At 38.6% G+C, this 16,793-nt stretch overlaps 1 protein-coding gene across 1 annotated transcript in view; it reads left to right on the top strand.

Annotated features, from left to right (window-relative positions):
* LOC134746791 (frizzled-4) overlaps positions 1-16,793 on the top strand; it is a 42,482-nt gene that overhangs the window by 22,681 nt on the left and 3,008 nt on the right. The window contains exon 2 of the mRNA XM_063681333.1: positions 15,231-15,397. Coding sequence (XP_063537403.1) covers positions 15,231-15,397 — 167 coding nt within the window. The remainder of the gene's footprint in view (positions 1-15,230; positions 15,398-16,793) is intronic.

Genomic DNA, 16,793 nt, shown 5'->3' with positions numbered 1-16,793 from the left:
TATAATCATAATAACTGTTGCACTAAAAATATTGCCGCATAAAAACGGGCTCGTAACATTCGAATACTTTTATAGCCCGCCACAATGAAAAACCAATTTAAATAAATTTCAAAACGTTTATGAGAAAACCTCGTAACTTACCACTATCTTTAATCGAATATCAACTCTCATCTCCGACAGAAAGGGCTACATCACGCTACAGACGGGTACTTGCGTTGCGCCCGAGTCATTCTCGTTAGGCGCGTTATCTTAAACGAGTGTCAAGTAACATTCAATATTTATTTACACAAAATTACGTCTTATCTAAATAAAAATAGGTTACATAATTCAATATATAAACGGGGCGTTTAAGCCTGTTTACGACTGGTAGCCGGATCTTGTTAGTAAGCTTATTGTTGGCGGTGAGATGTTTTGTCCTTGTCGGGCGCTTGGGGAAATGCTGCCGTCTCGCTTGAGTCGTTAGGGCAAGGTCGGCTCGTTAAAAGCTCTTAACGAGAAGCGAAGGAAAAGCTCACGCTCTGATGTGGTTCTCAAACTTTTTTTTAATACAGTTGCTCAAAAAGTGCTACTTTTCGTGGCTGTTTAGCGTGCGGAAAGTTGGTTTTGGCGAACTAGTGCTTTTTACTTTTCCAATTTTTTTAAATTTTTACTTGTTCCAATTCATGACTACTTATTGATTAGTGTTAATATTAGTTTCCTTTAAACGTCGTAATCAACATAAAAACCTACTGTTAATGTAAGAATACGAAAAATATGCATATTTCATATTTTATTACTTACCTCTTCATCATTATAAGTATTATAAGTAACACGTTTATTTTTTAATGTTGAAAAACCGTTCTTAATAAGTTGTCTGAATGGAACGGAACGCCTGTCAAAGAAGAGGCGTATTTTCTTACTGCAAGAATGTTTTAAGTTTCCAAAGGCAACATTCGATATTGTTTTTATAAATATATACGATACACAAATAATCGTAAATAACGATATTTAGGTAATAATAGTACAATGTTTTAATATTTACAATTGTTTCTATCTTATAGAACATGCATTTGAAAAAAAATCTTTTATTGAATGGGGTTCAATAATAATAACAAAATCTATTCTAGTCGAATAAAAGCTAGAAAAACACCTCTTCATGATGTCAATGTCAATGATGTCAGTCAGTGTCACAGAATTAATAATATAAAATTTTCGAATTCCATTCCTTACTTGTTGCCAGATATAACTCCGTAATAGATGGATACAGTCTAAGGAAAAAACGTGCCTCAAAAATCAAGAAAATTTGATTCTCGTTCAGAGGGCGCTACTAGTTTTGGCCTACAGTCGTATAGATGGCGTTGACGGTTTCGTTTGTTATTTAACAATTTTAACGCATATCAGTGAAAGAACATGGGTCAAAATTATCAAAATAATTAATGCAAATAAAAAAATCATTTATCTATATTTAAATACATTTTATCGTATTTTTACAAATCTTCAATTTTAGTTTTAAAGTGTGTCGACAGACGGCAGTGAATTTACTGGGGTTACAAAATTTACTATGACAGTACCTCTCTAGTATAAGTTACTCTATGCTTGTAGCTTTTCTTATTTTTAGCCTACGGCTCGTGGCAAGATAACTCGGTACTCGTGAAGTATGACATACTTTCCGCACTAGCATCGAAATGTACTATTATATTATGTCAATATATGGGAGACCGGGCTTTGCTTTTCCCAGAGACAAGACCTCGCCAGATCGATTTTTCGTCCCCGAAAAACCCCCATGTAGCAAATTTCATCGAAATCGTTAGAGCCGTTTCCGAGATCCCCGAAACCCGAAATACAAGACAAATATATACAAGAATTGCTCGTTTAAAGGTATAAGATACAAAAGTATTTAATAACCGGCCATTCAAGATTTATTTCTACAGCTTGCCATTATATGGCGCCAATTGACCAATCTTACAAATTTATAATGTATCAGAATCAAATGTGAAAAACTGTCAGAAGACTCATAAGTAAATCCTGACTTGTTGTCCTGCTTGCGCAGTTATTAATGTATTTTGTTAGATTTTCTTTAATCGGTTAATTCTATAGATCTACGAGTACCAATATCCCCTACAAGCCTTCAGAGCCTTGTGTAAAGTTTGAGCACCGCTCCAGGCTAGTGAGGTATGTTCCGCGCGTGTCCCGTTCACACCTGCGCGCGCGCCTCTGCATCCTTCGTCCCACTCTCGCAGCACTAGCAACAATCTGCCGTTCCGCTCCCGCACTACTGACACCATTCTACACGCGGGATAATCTGACGTTAAGCTTTTACTTTAGAAATGCTGATCGTTGCTACAGTTTTTCTTTTTTGTATGGTCTGGTGGAAAACAGCGTATAGGCTGCCTATGCGGTCTCTGATATCATGGCTATATACTTGAAATGCATTCCATATATGCATGTGCAATGTTCGGCCATTTTTGCCATACCTATTTACCTATATTAATAACAATGTAAAGAGCTTCTTTTGCAATGTTTTACTTTAAAAAATGTAGATATATGTACCTAGTTATACATCTTAAACCGGCTAGAACTTAAAAGAGCAAACGCTCAATATTAGCAGTCTGCCATTCCTACAATCCTACAACGCATGAACAGTTGAATGAAATAAAAAATTCTAACAAATCTCAAAAATCTTAACCATTGCCCGTGTATCTTATAAAATTAGAACTAGCGTATAATTCTCTCCATCTACGTTCCAAAGACTGCACCCTGGACCGATCTATGTACATAATATAATCTTTAAAAAAATTGTGCACAAATCAAATTCCCAAAATCCACCCTGCAGTGTTGGTAACCAGTATCTTGTTTGGAGGCAATGCTCCCGCGCCGCGCTACAAAAATAACGAGCGAAAGAAAAAAGCGGTATTCCGAGGTACGGGGATCGTTCGATCGAATGTCCCTGAATCGATAAGTTTAATAGCGGTGATCGTCGTATTTTGATAGTCAATTGGATGTATTTAAACGGAACTTGTCTGTGCAGTGCTGTGGTGTAAAAAAAAAAGCATCCGTAAGGCTAAGTTTTGACTGATTACCAGTCCGCCGGACGATGTCATCAGTTAGAACAAAAATTTGACAGTTCCGAACAACTGACAGGCCGATATCGTCTGGCGGACTGGTAATCAGTGGGCCCCTTTAAGTTAATGTGGGGAAGACCGGCATATAAAATTTATTTAGGTATTCTTACAATTTACTATACTCAAAAAATCGAAAACCTAGAACGACGGGGCATAGCTATGCTAATGGTTAATATAGGTACAGTGAGGTCCGAAATTGAAATTGCATGGAGAAATTATGAATGGAATTCATTCAATCGTTTAAATACATTTTCTCCAGAGAGGGAAATGGGGACTACGTGTGTATGGGGACGCTTCCATTCCTCTTAAATGTGCATGTCAAATTTCATAATCTCGTTTTAAAACAAAGCGTAACTTGGATTGTATGGCAGCGGCTAGGTACGTGTGACTCTTATAAATTGTTGTGACAGCAATGATTTACATGCCTATAGCGATAACAAGCGGCATTGCCGGCACCCGTCAAAAGTTAATCACCCTCGAACCGATCGAAAACACGGCGCGCCGGCCACTTCAATAACGAACAACGTGAACACAGAGACTGAGAATAATAAAGACTGAAGTCTGTCAACCTACGCGAAGTCTAAACGCCAAGTGCTGCGTAAAATATGGCGCAGCCGCGGCCTTACTATATATATACTTCCAAGTCGGTGGAAAGCACAGACAAAAAAACGCGAGTTTATATTTGCGGAATTGTATATTTTAATTGTAAATGTAAATTTAATCAGTGTGTAATTGCCATACGATAAATAAATAGACGATAAATTATTTTATCAACGTCAGTCTATCTACATTGTTGTCTAACGCAGCGTCTTACGTAGCGAACAACTCGCGAACGCGAAGCGAAGCGGCGCGGCGGGCCCACGGCATTCGCGTTCGCAACGAGACCGCCCACGTAGGACACTTCTATAGGTATCAAAGGATTGATTCATCCCGCGCCGCATCGCTTCGCATCGCGTTTGCGTGTTGTTCGCCTAAATTACCTTTCGATTATTCGTAACAGACTATCATTTCTTATCTGTGGTCTCATGCGAGAGCGAGACAATTGCTCGTTATAGTTATCGTGCTCTCTCTCTCTCTCGGTTTGTGGCAGCGCCCAGCGGTTATTTTATTTTCCAGTACGTCCATTTCAGCCGGCAAGTATTGGTTCAAGCTACGGCTACAACAAAAAAAAAAACGTATATTTCAGGCATCTAGCCCATAATACATGACGACACAATGGCATACTATATGAAATAATAATAATAAATACCCGTTACACTCCTACGCTGCGTTAGAAGCCCATCACGTGTTTATAATACAAATAATGAGGATGGCAACTCTATGAATCGAAACAATCCTAAAACAAAAAACAATCGCTGTGTAATTAAAAATACGTGTGGTCTATCTCGTGCACGAGATAGACACTGTCCCGGCGCTCCTGTGTTAAGCCACTATTTATTAATCTGTGGTTAAGTCTACTACTGGTCCTTACTTACCAGTATTTATTATTTACTTGTCTGGGCCTTCGAGTACATCAAACATTCTTGAATCTAGGACCCTCGACGTTAACAAGTCTCGAGTCGTATCAAACTATGTTCAGAGGGCCTACCGCGAACTACGTTCGACGTGTTGCCTCTCTGTCGCACTTGTAAATTCGTACGTAAGTGTAACAGGGAAGCAACACGTCGAACGTGGTTCGCGGTAGGCCCTCTCACATGCGCTTGCGCGTCCTGCCCTTCACGAAATAGGACTGTAATGTTGTTGCTCTAAACGTTTCATGCTGACTCTGACTTCCCGTGGTACAGATCACTTACACAAATATACAGTAAGAGTAGACGAAGCATATTATATATAATGTAACTACTAATGTACCATCGGAAAGTTTAAAAAATTATATATTACACATATTGTTGTCCAAGTACCCACAACACAAGACTTATTGAGCTTACTGAGTAGTCAATTAATTTGTGTGATAATGTCCTTTAATATAAATATTAAAGTTTGCAAAATTGGGACAACTCCACATTTAAGAATTTCGGAAACTTTTCACATTTTTGCATGGGGATCGAAATTTTTCGTTTCTAAAATGAAAGTTTCCATAATTTCCTATGAAAATTTCCGAGAACTATTCCAATCTTTCGCAAGTTGCACTCTGTGAATATAACGCTCAGCGGAGAGTGATTATGATTTTAGTATGAAAACGTAACCACTTATATCGGTTACGTTCGAGTTTACGACCCTTGTATGATAATTCTAAATATCATAAAATGTAGTTTCAGGAATAAACTATTATGTAGGCGTGGTACGTAATCGTTTGTAGGTAATCATATCATGTTCGAGAGGTATGACTTTTGATACTTTGTTGTAAAAGAGCGTCTATAAATGTCAACTTTTTAGTTCAGGAGTAAATAAAAAGTACATGTACTAATTGTGTGAGTTGCGAGTGTTGCGACTCTTGCGACCTGAGTAGTATTTGAAGGTATGAGATCGCCTGTGTGGTTACCGCACAGACCGCACTCTTGGTATTTGATCCCAATGCGGAGTCTTATATGAAGCATTCTGCTTCGTGGCTTTCGAAAACCTCTTTAAAATAACTCTGCCCACAATAGCTTCAATTTGATCGGATCGGCTGTCATTCAGTCGGACCGTTTGTAGCGTGCATCTAGTTATTACGACTTTTCATAATGCGTTGTGAAAGTTTTTATTTAAAACACGTCGTTCGGTTTTTAACGAGGCAGTTTGTTTTGCCGCCATTGACAACCTACAGTACTACTGTTTGTTTTGGAAATACTACTTTGTTATGTTAGGTCTTGGCTTTTTAACTAAGCTACAACATCTATTAGGTACTTTTGTTTTGTTTGATACAAACCCAATTTGACTTTCCAAACAGGATATGCAATAAATCAATAAACCTGATGTTATTAATTTTAACTGCAAATTATTAAAATAAGTTGAAAAATATTCAAATTAAGACCATCAAACCGTTTCATGTGTCTGAGGGAATATCATTATTAACGTCATATTTTCATAAAAAATTAACATTAAGTATGACAGTGTCATACTTTGTCACTGCTAATGCCATGCAGAGTTAGCTTGGATCGACTCTGCCTAGTATATTTATTTTTAATAATCTGGCAAACTAGCTTACCATGCGCAAAATAGGAGGCTATCCCTACCTTTTTAATGGAATATCCGGTGCTTAAAAAGATTGAGTCCTAAGGTACGAGTAGATCCGCTCATTAGCATTATAGCTTACCCTGGAAGGAAGCCCATCAATCTCGCTCGTTGCTCGCCGTGTAACCCAAGCGTTGCGCGTTGTTGTGAGTTTACTCGTCAGCCATTATAACGAGACCTGGAGTACCCTAACAACTTTGCGTAATAAAACTTATAATGGTTTGACAGTGTTTGCTCGTCCGTGGTTGGAATGATATCCTTTAAATTACCAGCGGGAGCTGCCATTAGCTTGATCGCTAACCGGCGAGCGGATTTAATAAGACGGACACATCCGCGAATATGCCTAATTGGGAAATGTTAAATTATGTAGGTACATAGGCACCCTAGATAAATTACTTATATTACCTACACTAAAGAAAAAAAAACCAAGTCCACCGGTGGCGAAGGCCGGAATCTCTAGAAAAAAATTTAGACGACTTTTTTCTATTCTAAATTATCATAATACGAGTATAACCCAAAAGACATACCTAATACTTATCCCCATAGTTGGCAGATAGGAATATACTACTAGGTACTATTTACTTTTGCAACTATGCTGCAACCTGACAACCAAAAAGTCAGTCTGGCATTTCATTTTATTGATAAATCTGACCAGCCTAACTTGCACAAACTTGGCAGTAAGAATGCATAGGTAATCCATATCCCTAGAAACTCTCCATACTTGACGTAGAACTTATTTCAACTTGTTGGCATGAAAACTTAGCGTGGTCCAAGTCTATAGAACATACAAGTACTTGTACATTCAAACAAAATACGCAATAAGTTACTCCAGGAACACACAAGTGAAATAGACATCTGTCAGTTTAAAACATTAGTACCTAAAAATACAGTAAAACCAGTACCTATTAGCATCTCGTTTACTCTGAATCTGAACTAGAATAACCAAACCAAACAACAATGCCGCGAGATAAATGGCATAGTTTGTACACTTTGTATGCACGAAGCTTGCTTCGTTAGGCGACTTGTATTATGTAAATTGTGGCTACAATACAAGCCTTACAAATGGGAGCAAAAAGATGTAACAAGCGCTGTATCGGTTTCGCAGATAACGTCGTATAATCGCTAGATACAATTTAAGCGTTGTTAGGCGGTCGGGGGGAATTATAGTTGCGGGCTCTCATGGAGATAAAGTTTACTAATTGAATTAAAAGTAATTGTTATAAAGTTAATACTGACTAACTTCTGACTAACATTAAAATAATACCTTATTAAAAAATTCGCTTGCCGTAGTATATTTTTCTGAACGTATTTTTGTTACCTACATACATATACCTAGATTTGTGAAAATTTGATGTGAAATAATTTAATGTAAGAAGTGGTAAATATGTTCTACCTGCTTAGAATACTTCAGTACCTTAGAGATAGGAAAAAAAGAGTATAAGTAGTTCCTATAAAGATGTACACTGTATAATCATTTTGCTATAATATGGTTACAAGCTACAAATGTGCTCCAATTTTTTTTTATACTTTAGTATTTATTTTTACCAACAAGCGCATTTCTAGGCGTCAAATTTTAAAATCTCCATCCTAGGTGAAGGCGATTGAAAACCTTCCACCATACTATACCATCCCACTGAGCATGCTCAAGTCGTTTGTAACGCGAGATGATTGCACCCCAGAGTGTTCGCAATTTGCCAGCACAAAATAAACCAGCCCGACCCATTCCACTCCCACCGCAGCTATCCATAAAAGACGCTGAAAGTTGCTATAACGAGCTCTGGTGATATTGCGTTTGATAACGACCGCAAGCGACCGTTTGCCTCGGACAAACCAATAAAATAGTTATCGAGGCAGCGCGTTGTAGAATTTGTGGCCGAGATAGGTCCTATAAATGCTGCGAATACCTACTTGCTAATCCTATCAGGGAGACGTACCAACCAATTGACTCTCGGAGCCTTTATTTAACCGTTTGCATCCTCAGCTAACGCTTCGGAGACCGGTGGGCAGTTAAGCTGAGAAATTGCATGGAAAAGCCGCCCTTAAAACTAATCTAAGAATTTGCGAAGACCGCAATAAACCAACTCCAACACTCTATATATAGGTGTGGTCATGGTGGATACATGGATGTATCTTCAGGTCACATAAAAACTGGACGTTATGGTGCGACTGCTTGAACAGCTACTGGAATGTGTTCTGTAACTGGTTCCATGCACTAGCCGCTTCCCAGTACTGAGCGATCAATATTTATCAGTTCAAAGGAAACACAATGAGGCGGACAATTAATTCGGTTAACTTCTGATGACTTAACGATACAGAACGAATGCTTTTGCTATTTTTAACTGGAACTCAACTGTAAATAGAAGGGCGTATAATTTATTATGGTTGTAGGTAGGTATTTTATTTTCAAAATATACAAGCATTTATTATTTATGGGTTATGCGTTGCCTCGTTAGCTCTTAAAATAGACACGTCAATATTAAGGAAGATAATTTCAAAACCGTACGTTTATTAATGCAGTTTGTTAAACAAGTTTTATTTAAACGTCGGCTTCCAATCAATTATTCCCTTCGCATCATCCGTCATATGAGCTGATCGAACTGACCGACGATACAACATGTAACACGTCCAATCTTGAGCTTCGGCACCACATCAATCTTTCCTTCTACTGAGCCTGTTCAGCCTGTTATTCTCATAACTCGTATCAATCACTTCAAGGGAACCAGGTATGTTTGACCTCTGATTACGCGTTAATCAGTTCATCTTAAGGACTACTCTTTAGTGAGTGCCCGGTACAAAATGAGAATAAACCGAGTCCCCGAACGATGCTCCGATGATAAATCGATAATTAAAACGGACCAAAATGTTATGTAAAATCAGAAATATGTGTGGCGCAACTGCAGTCTGCTACTTTGTATTTTCCAAATTGGTAAAGACAGTTGGTTGCGATATTTCTCGCAATTTATGTAAGTAAGCCCATAAACGATGTTTAAAAAAAGGGACGCGTGAGTATTTTAACGATGCTGCAGTCATTATCATTACCTAATTAAACTTATCAAAACTAAAGCCCTAAAGGGGCCCACTGACTATCAGTCCGCCGGACGATATCGGCCTGGCCGTTATTAGAACAAAAATTTGACAATTCCGAACAACTGACAGGCCGATATCGATATTTATCGATATCGTCCGGCGGACGGATAGTCAGTGAACCAATTAAAAGACAAAATACGATGTCCTCATGTCCATGTCACATAACATCTTATTCCTGATTCTGATCTTATTACCGAAATTAGCGTAGACGGGCTTTAAATTTTAATTTCAGTCACCATGTAAAATATTGTGCTGTATTTACGTCTAGTCATACGTGTATGTGTTATGCCTAATATAATATTAGAATCGGCACATTAATAACAAACACAGATCTCTGTCAGAGCGGCGCATAACAGAAATAGTGCATCCTGTTTCGTCCGATGCGTGCGCGCAAGTACTCCTAATATAGGGTGAGACTGCCATGGGATTACGAGTAGGTGCTATACTTGCGTATGTATGTCTGTATAGTAATAGTGGATCTACTTAATGCCATTCCATAGGAAGATATAGCAATTCGCAATCGCACAGGACTAAATAAAATCTGCAACAACTTTGCTGCCTACTCAGTTTTGTTACAAAGGTGCACTTGGCTAATCTATCGTGTCATACAACGTTTTTTATGTTTAGAGAAAAATACATCATTTTGCTTATCCACAAAAGCGTGTCATATTATTTCCCTGAAGTCTTGACTCTTTTTTAACACATATATATATATCCTTCAAGATTTCAAGACATGATTTGTGGCACAAAAATCTCAAATAATGCGTGACGCTGGAAACCAGCCTGTATGTCGTCTCGTCAAGCGTCGTACACGATTCGGACGGATACCTAATCGATTTTACGAGCTCCCGAAATAGCCGTCCCTTCGGCAGCATGCATCACCGGCGCGCGCACACGCATGGACTTAGCAGTGAATGAATACTGCTTACCGAGTACGAGAGTTGACATCTCAGAATAACCAATATATTATGCACTCTACGATCATGTACAGCTTATGGATCACCAGTTCATGATAAACTGGATCTCCCGCTCCCGAGACCTAAATTATCCGCGTCTGCGAAATGATAACACTACCAACGACGGCAACGACGCATGAAACGTATTCTAAACGCTATCCAAGCCTAAGCGTTCGCTTTAGTCATGCCAGTTTAATTGTAACCTCGAAATCAAATATAGGTAACTTATTTAGAAATCGCACTTACACTAGTTCGGTTTAGTCGAAAGTTTGTGTGATAGTGATAGGATTAAAGCACTGGAAACGAGGACTTGATTGACTGAAAGATCTGACGGCCTTTCATCCAACATTTTATTTTGGAATCCTCGTCCATTTAACATGTCTTCTATACATACCTATATAAATATATTTATTTGTCCTGCTGATTTGCCCAAAGACAACATTTTAATGCATCATTAGGATGCGAAAAATAAAACATCCATTTCAACGATGCGATTGAAACTTTCCTTGCCATAAGTAACATAGATTTATACCGGATAACATCAAAATATTTTACGATTATTATAGCTTGTATCGTGATATTTATAACAGGATGCATTATAAATAGTATAATGAAAAATTGCACCGATCACTACGTAGCGGAAGCGATCCAGCAACCATATATCATAATGCTGAATAATCTGGAATACACTTCCTGCAACACGAACGTATTTTACGCATTCGAATTTACTCCAGGACATAAAATATATTCTGCCGCGCAGACATTTAAGGCGGGACCAGAATAGCGTCCGTGTAAGGCAATAAATGGGTGCATTCACCTAAATAAATAGTTCAGGGAAGTTAGGTTTTATATATTGTTACGATTGGAGGCAACGAGCTACACTCCCTAATTTTGCTGACGGTGGCCATTTTCAATCCCTTTACCTGGTAATTTGCGTTTCCTGAACAACGCCCAAATATCCAGGCGACCTAACTGCGTTGAGGTTGAGTTAACAAAATGACAGTTGAACGCCATAAATGCCGGCACAAACTTAGCGAAAAGTCGTTTGCAAGAAGCAGTAAAAACTATTGCAAATATAATTATACCGGCCGAACATTACGGGCATAGTTGGAGTTAATCTTCCGTGGATTATCTCCGCAGCTGACAGCGCAAAAGGTCGAAGGTGCGAGCTTGGGGCTGCACGTTGACGTTTACGAGCCGCATTTGAAATAAGAAGACGATTGTAATAGCTGTGTGTGTGGCCCATCACCCAGCCGCTTTTAGCGTGAAAAAGTTTAGACACATCTTGTTGATTTATTTTATTTGGGTATTTGGGTTAGCATGAGTCAAGAATGTTTTTCGCGCACATGTTTTAAATTCGAGTCGACGAAATCCCTGTGTTCCGGCCTGTCTCTATGTTCGCGAATTATGAATACGTCTTTACCTACATGGACATGGTCCTAAAAATCATGATACCATAGATAAATTGCGTAATGGGCGCGGTAACTAGATACCAGTGCATTGAGCCCAAGGCAATGTCTTGTCTATTCAGTGAGGACTTTGTTTGTAATTAAATGCAAATGATAATGATATGTTTGTATATCCTAATGTAGGTTAAGTGAATCACTTGAAATGTAATAGCCATTCAGTGAGATGATATGGAATATTTCATTGATCTGAAATTAATTTAACTATAAATAGGTATGTTTTGGGTTCCCAGTGTTGATGTAGAATGCGAAACCGATCATTATTCTTCACAAGATAACGTTATCGTTTAATGGCCACTTGATCCTCGACATGTTGCCACTTTAAAAGGAAAATAAAAGCGCTTTAAAAGCGTCTGTCTGTTCTGTTCGCGCCTCGACCGTAATAATATTTGCAACTTTGCGTTTACCGGTCTTATGAACAGATTAAACTAATTTGGTTTCCTAATAGCATAGTAGTGTTTTATTTCGTCGTTTTCAAGTCACATGTTTCCAGAAACTCGACGCTAAAGTACCGTTTCCTATAATCTTTGAAATACATTTGCCTTTCAAATTATGGTTACGAATCACACGCTCTCACCTCTCCTCTCCACACATAATTGCGCCTCCTTCAAAGAACCAGCACCTAATTATCACAATGCAAATCGTACAAACATTAGTAAAATGTTGGCCAACATGTGTTAGTGGCGGAGGCCGGATCAAACATGCGAGCGGCCGAGCAAACAGTCGTGTTTGGACTATCGCCACTTTCGGTTCTGTTCAAATAGAAATAGGGTCCCTTGTTTGTTCAAGTGTACCTTCACGCCACTGCGGAGCTCGGCACCGGCTTTCTAAGGTCTCTGCGCATCCTTTGAAACCAACCTATAGTATACATTGGACTTAGCGTTTCTGATCGCGGCGGGCTTATCTTACGCTGGTCTGGTCTGGGGCGACACCTTTCTTGTTCGTGGGCTGGATTTACCTGTCAGAGGTTTTAACTTTTAACAAGCTAAGTAAGGGGTGACTGACATGGGCTATAATTTACGCAGCTAAGTTCAACAAGGTTTTACGGGGATCAATTTAAAGCCGACGCTGGTGCAAGAACCTGGCCGAGACAATCAAACTAGTTAACACCGGCGATCAATGTAATTTATTGCGGAACATAAAAGACCGGACGATCGTTATCATGCGCTACTGTCTCATAGTCTTTATTTGTTTACGTAAATAGACCAACTCTAGTATTTCTTAACAACAATTTGTAAACGATTCTCGTGCCATTTGCCGTGTGGATACACATAGACTGTGTCCCCCAATTAAGTCTTGATACCGGGGTAAGGTAATGCTATAGCAATTTCGTTATGAGTACACCTGCCTTTACATTACAGCTGATTGTTTGCAAGGTACTCGTTTATTGACTGTTTAATTGCGTTAACAAGAAGCCATCACCCCGTCGGTAGTCGTATTATGTTCTTTAATTTGAAAATGCAGTTATGGTTCGTGATGAATTGAAATTAAAGTTGGTGTTGCTGGCAATTTACCTTAGCGTGATAGTTGATAAATTATGATATTTACCTAATACTTAAATGCCAGTCATATCGATTTCTTAATGTTGTAATGTGCTAATAAGTATCCCTTGCAACAAGAAAACAAGAATGACTGAAGGAATGATTGTCCGCTTTCTGCAAATGTCGATTATTAGTTTCCCAGTACAAACTCAAAAGCTTATTAAGTAAATGGTTAGGTGTAGCCAAGCCACCTTGTCTACAATATGGATAAGACAAAAAAATACCCAGTGCAATTGCAATGTTATTATCTTCACTATACCGTACCTTGCCGTACCTGTGTGTTACTTGGCTGTATATTAACTGTGGACTCGCGCACAAAGGGTTCCGTACTTTTTAGTATTTGTTGTTATAGCGGCAACAGAAATACATCATCTGTGAAAATTTCAACTGTCTAGCTATCACGGTTCATGAGATACAGCCTGGTGACAGACGGACAGCGGAGGCTTAGTAATAGAGTCCCGTTTTTACCCTTTGGGTACGGAACCCTAAAAAGCCACTTTACCTACTTTAGCGTGCTTGATAAACGTGTCCAAGTGTGAACATGCATAAAGAACCTATGTCATAGGCACCTACACCTACGTACATTATAACTAGTGAATTAACGATATTTGGTCACTCACAATAAAAGTTTTACAGTTGTACATAGTCATAGTCTAAGACCCCGCTCTAAAGCTAAAGATACAACCTGGGTTATAAGGAATTAACCCTTCTTTGCATGTTTTTAGGGTTCCGTGCCTTAAAAGGAAAAAAAACGGAACCCTTATAGGATCACTCGTGCGTCTGTCTGTCTGTCTGTCTGTCCGTCTGTCACAACCTTTTTTCTCCGAAACTACTGGACCTATTAAGTTGAAATTTGGTATACATATGTAAGTTTGTGACCCAAAGACGGACATGTAACGTTAACAAATGAATTTTAAACACGGGGGCCACTTATAAATGAGAAAATTAAAAAACAAAGTTTTTCAAACTATATCGTGTTACATATCAAATGAAAGAGCTCATTGTGAGAATCTCAAATATATATATTTTATAATTTTATGATAAACAGTTTAGAAGTTATTAAAGAAAATGGGCCAAAAATTACCATTCCCCCCCCCATTTATCTCCGAAACTACTGGGTCTAAAATTTAAAAAAAATACACAAAATAGATCTTTACCTATAGATTACAGGAAAACCTATTAGAAATGTGGAGTCAAGCGTGAGTCGGATTTAATTAGTTTATGATCCGGCCCCTACGGGTTTTTTTAAGACATTTCACTCACGTTTCACATAAAAAATACATCATGTACCCTTGGAACGCGAGTCCGACTCGCACTTGGCCGGTTTTTTTTCTTTTTGCCCGAAATGAATATATGTGTCACATAATTGTTTGCTGATACTAGGAAAAATTGTAATAAAATTATAACATCGATTTTCACTGCGAAATTTGCATATTAGGCTAAATTATATTTATGTAAATATATAATAATCAGTAAGAGATATTTGAACAATCAACCATCAGAAAGGTACACTATTTGTGATATACCTATGATAGTTTTTAAATATAAAACAATTACAAACCCCGAAAAAAAACGCCCAAAATAACATCCAAATCATCAACTTCTGGGTTTTTCCAAGTGTTCCGACATTTCGTCGTAAAACAAATGTAATTTTTATAAATTAAAATACTGCGTAAATTTAAGTAAAAAATTGGAAAATAGTGTTGAAAGTTGACAGTCTTAAAAATAAATATCAATTACCTCCAAAAGTTCCTTTAATTCATAGGACAATGTTATGATGGAAATTTCCATCACCATGCAAAGAAGGATTAAACGCTCAGAGATAATCTGATTAAACATAGTTATTGAAGGTACTACGTCTATAATAATGATAGAACGTTGCAGAATTTTATTTATCTTACTAACCTTCGTTTCTTTTCTTTCCAGGTGGGTAGTGGTAGCAGGCGCGTGGCGCGCGAGCGTGCTGCGCCCGCCGAGCGGCACGGGCCGCGGCGACCACTCGTCGCTGCTGCAGCTGGCGGCGTGGGGCGTGCCCGCGGCGCTGGCCGCCGCCGTGCTCGTCACTAGGGACGTCGACGCTGATGAACTCACTGGTAAGGACACTGAAGGCTCACTAAAAGGTAGCTGTTTTAGAAAAATTGGATTACTTTGAGGACGAAAGAATGGTCGGTCATGCTACACATGCCCATCCTCAGATAGCCTTTTCTAAGTTGTACCTATTCGTCGTTGTAGTTCAAAGTTTTTTAAACGACTTATATAAGATACTCGACGAATAACGAGTTGGATTTAGCTAACTACCGCATACCTACAAGGAAAAAGGAATGTATTTATTTAGGACCGGACGATACTTACGCATTTTTCTTTACTTCGCCATTGGCTCTATCTAGCAAGAAACCTTTTAATAAAGCTTACGAGCCTAGCCTAGCCCTTCGATACTGACTATAACATGACTTTCCTACACAAAAAACGGCCCATAGTTAACATTACAAACACGGCGCGGCGACCGCTCCTATATCGGCACGCAATCTATCGAGGTATTTTCGTTTTTTCAACCGAGTCCTCATTCCCATTTCTCCGGCTGGTCATTAGCTTGCCTGACTTGCCTCAAAGAGGCAATTCATCACAAGAACTTGCCATATGTACCTTGATCATCTTTATCGGGAGGTAGGTTCATGACATTATTGAGGAGCTTCCATTTACGGTAGAGACTGCGGCTTGCCGATGTTGGCTCATGAATACATATGAAGTGTGATATTTTAATAAAGATGACGAAAATAACTATTCATGTAACAGCTTTTAAAAATGACATCTGACTTTTTTGCTAAACTACTTGCAGGCAACCCAATAGGCATCTTTTTTGGGATAATACTTAGGCAGGACGGAGTATATAGGTAGGAGTGCGTATAGGCACTTGTAAGAAAGAAAGAAACCTGGGATTTCCAATTGAATTGACCTATTGTTTTTTTCCGAATCAATATGTTCTAATACATATCCGTATCGAAACACCACAATGCGAGAATGGCAATTCTCAGTCCTTTCTTATTTTGTTTGATCGGCGGCGCGCACAAAGCGATTAAATCTGGTACGAGAGCGCAGGAGCACGCATTCATACTATAATGGCATTCAGTGTTTGTATGAAGTATACCGCCTCATTGTAGTCGCAACGAACTCATTAAGACATATGTGAGGCTAGGGACATATAAGGGATTATTTGAAAGACGTTGGCAAATAACAATTGTAAATCCGAAACAACTTAGTGTTGCTTCTGCAACCACGATATCTTCTGTTTTCAAAAGTTCTGTGTTCAATAAAAGAGGAATGTACTTAGTACTTACCTAATGTTAATTTAAGTATTCTATAAATAACAAAGCGGCATGATGTGCCGACGTATATATTTATCGTACAAAGCTCCTTATCAAATAAGCTAGGGTAGATTAAACATAGGTAACAGCGACTGTTTCAAGAAGACCGCGCTGATAATGTGCTTAA

The sequence above is a fragment of the Cydia strobilella genome, chromosome 13 (genome assembly GCF_947568885.1).
Source record: "Cydia strobilella chromosome 13, ilCydStro3.1, whole genome shotgun sequence".
In the NCBI taxonomy this organism is placed as follows: domain Eukaryota; kingdom Metazoa; phylum Arthropoda; class Insecta; order Lepidoptera; family Tortricidae; genus Cydia; species Cydia strobilella.
This window is presented reverse-complemented; position numbering and strand designations above follow the sequence as displayed.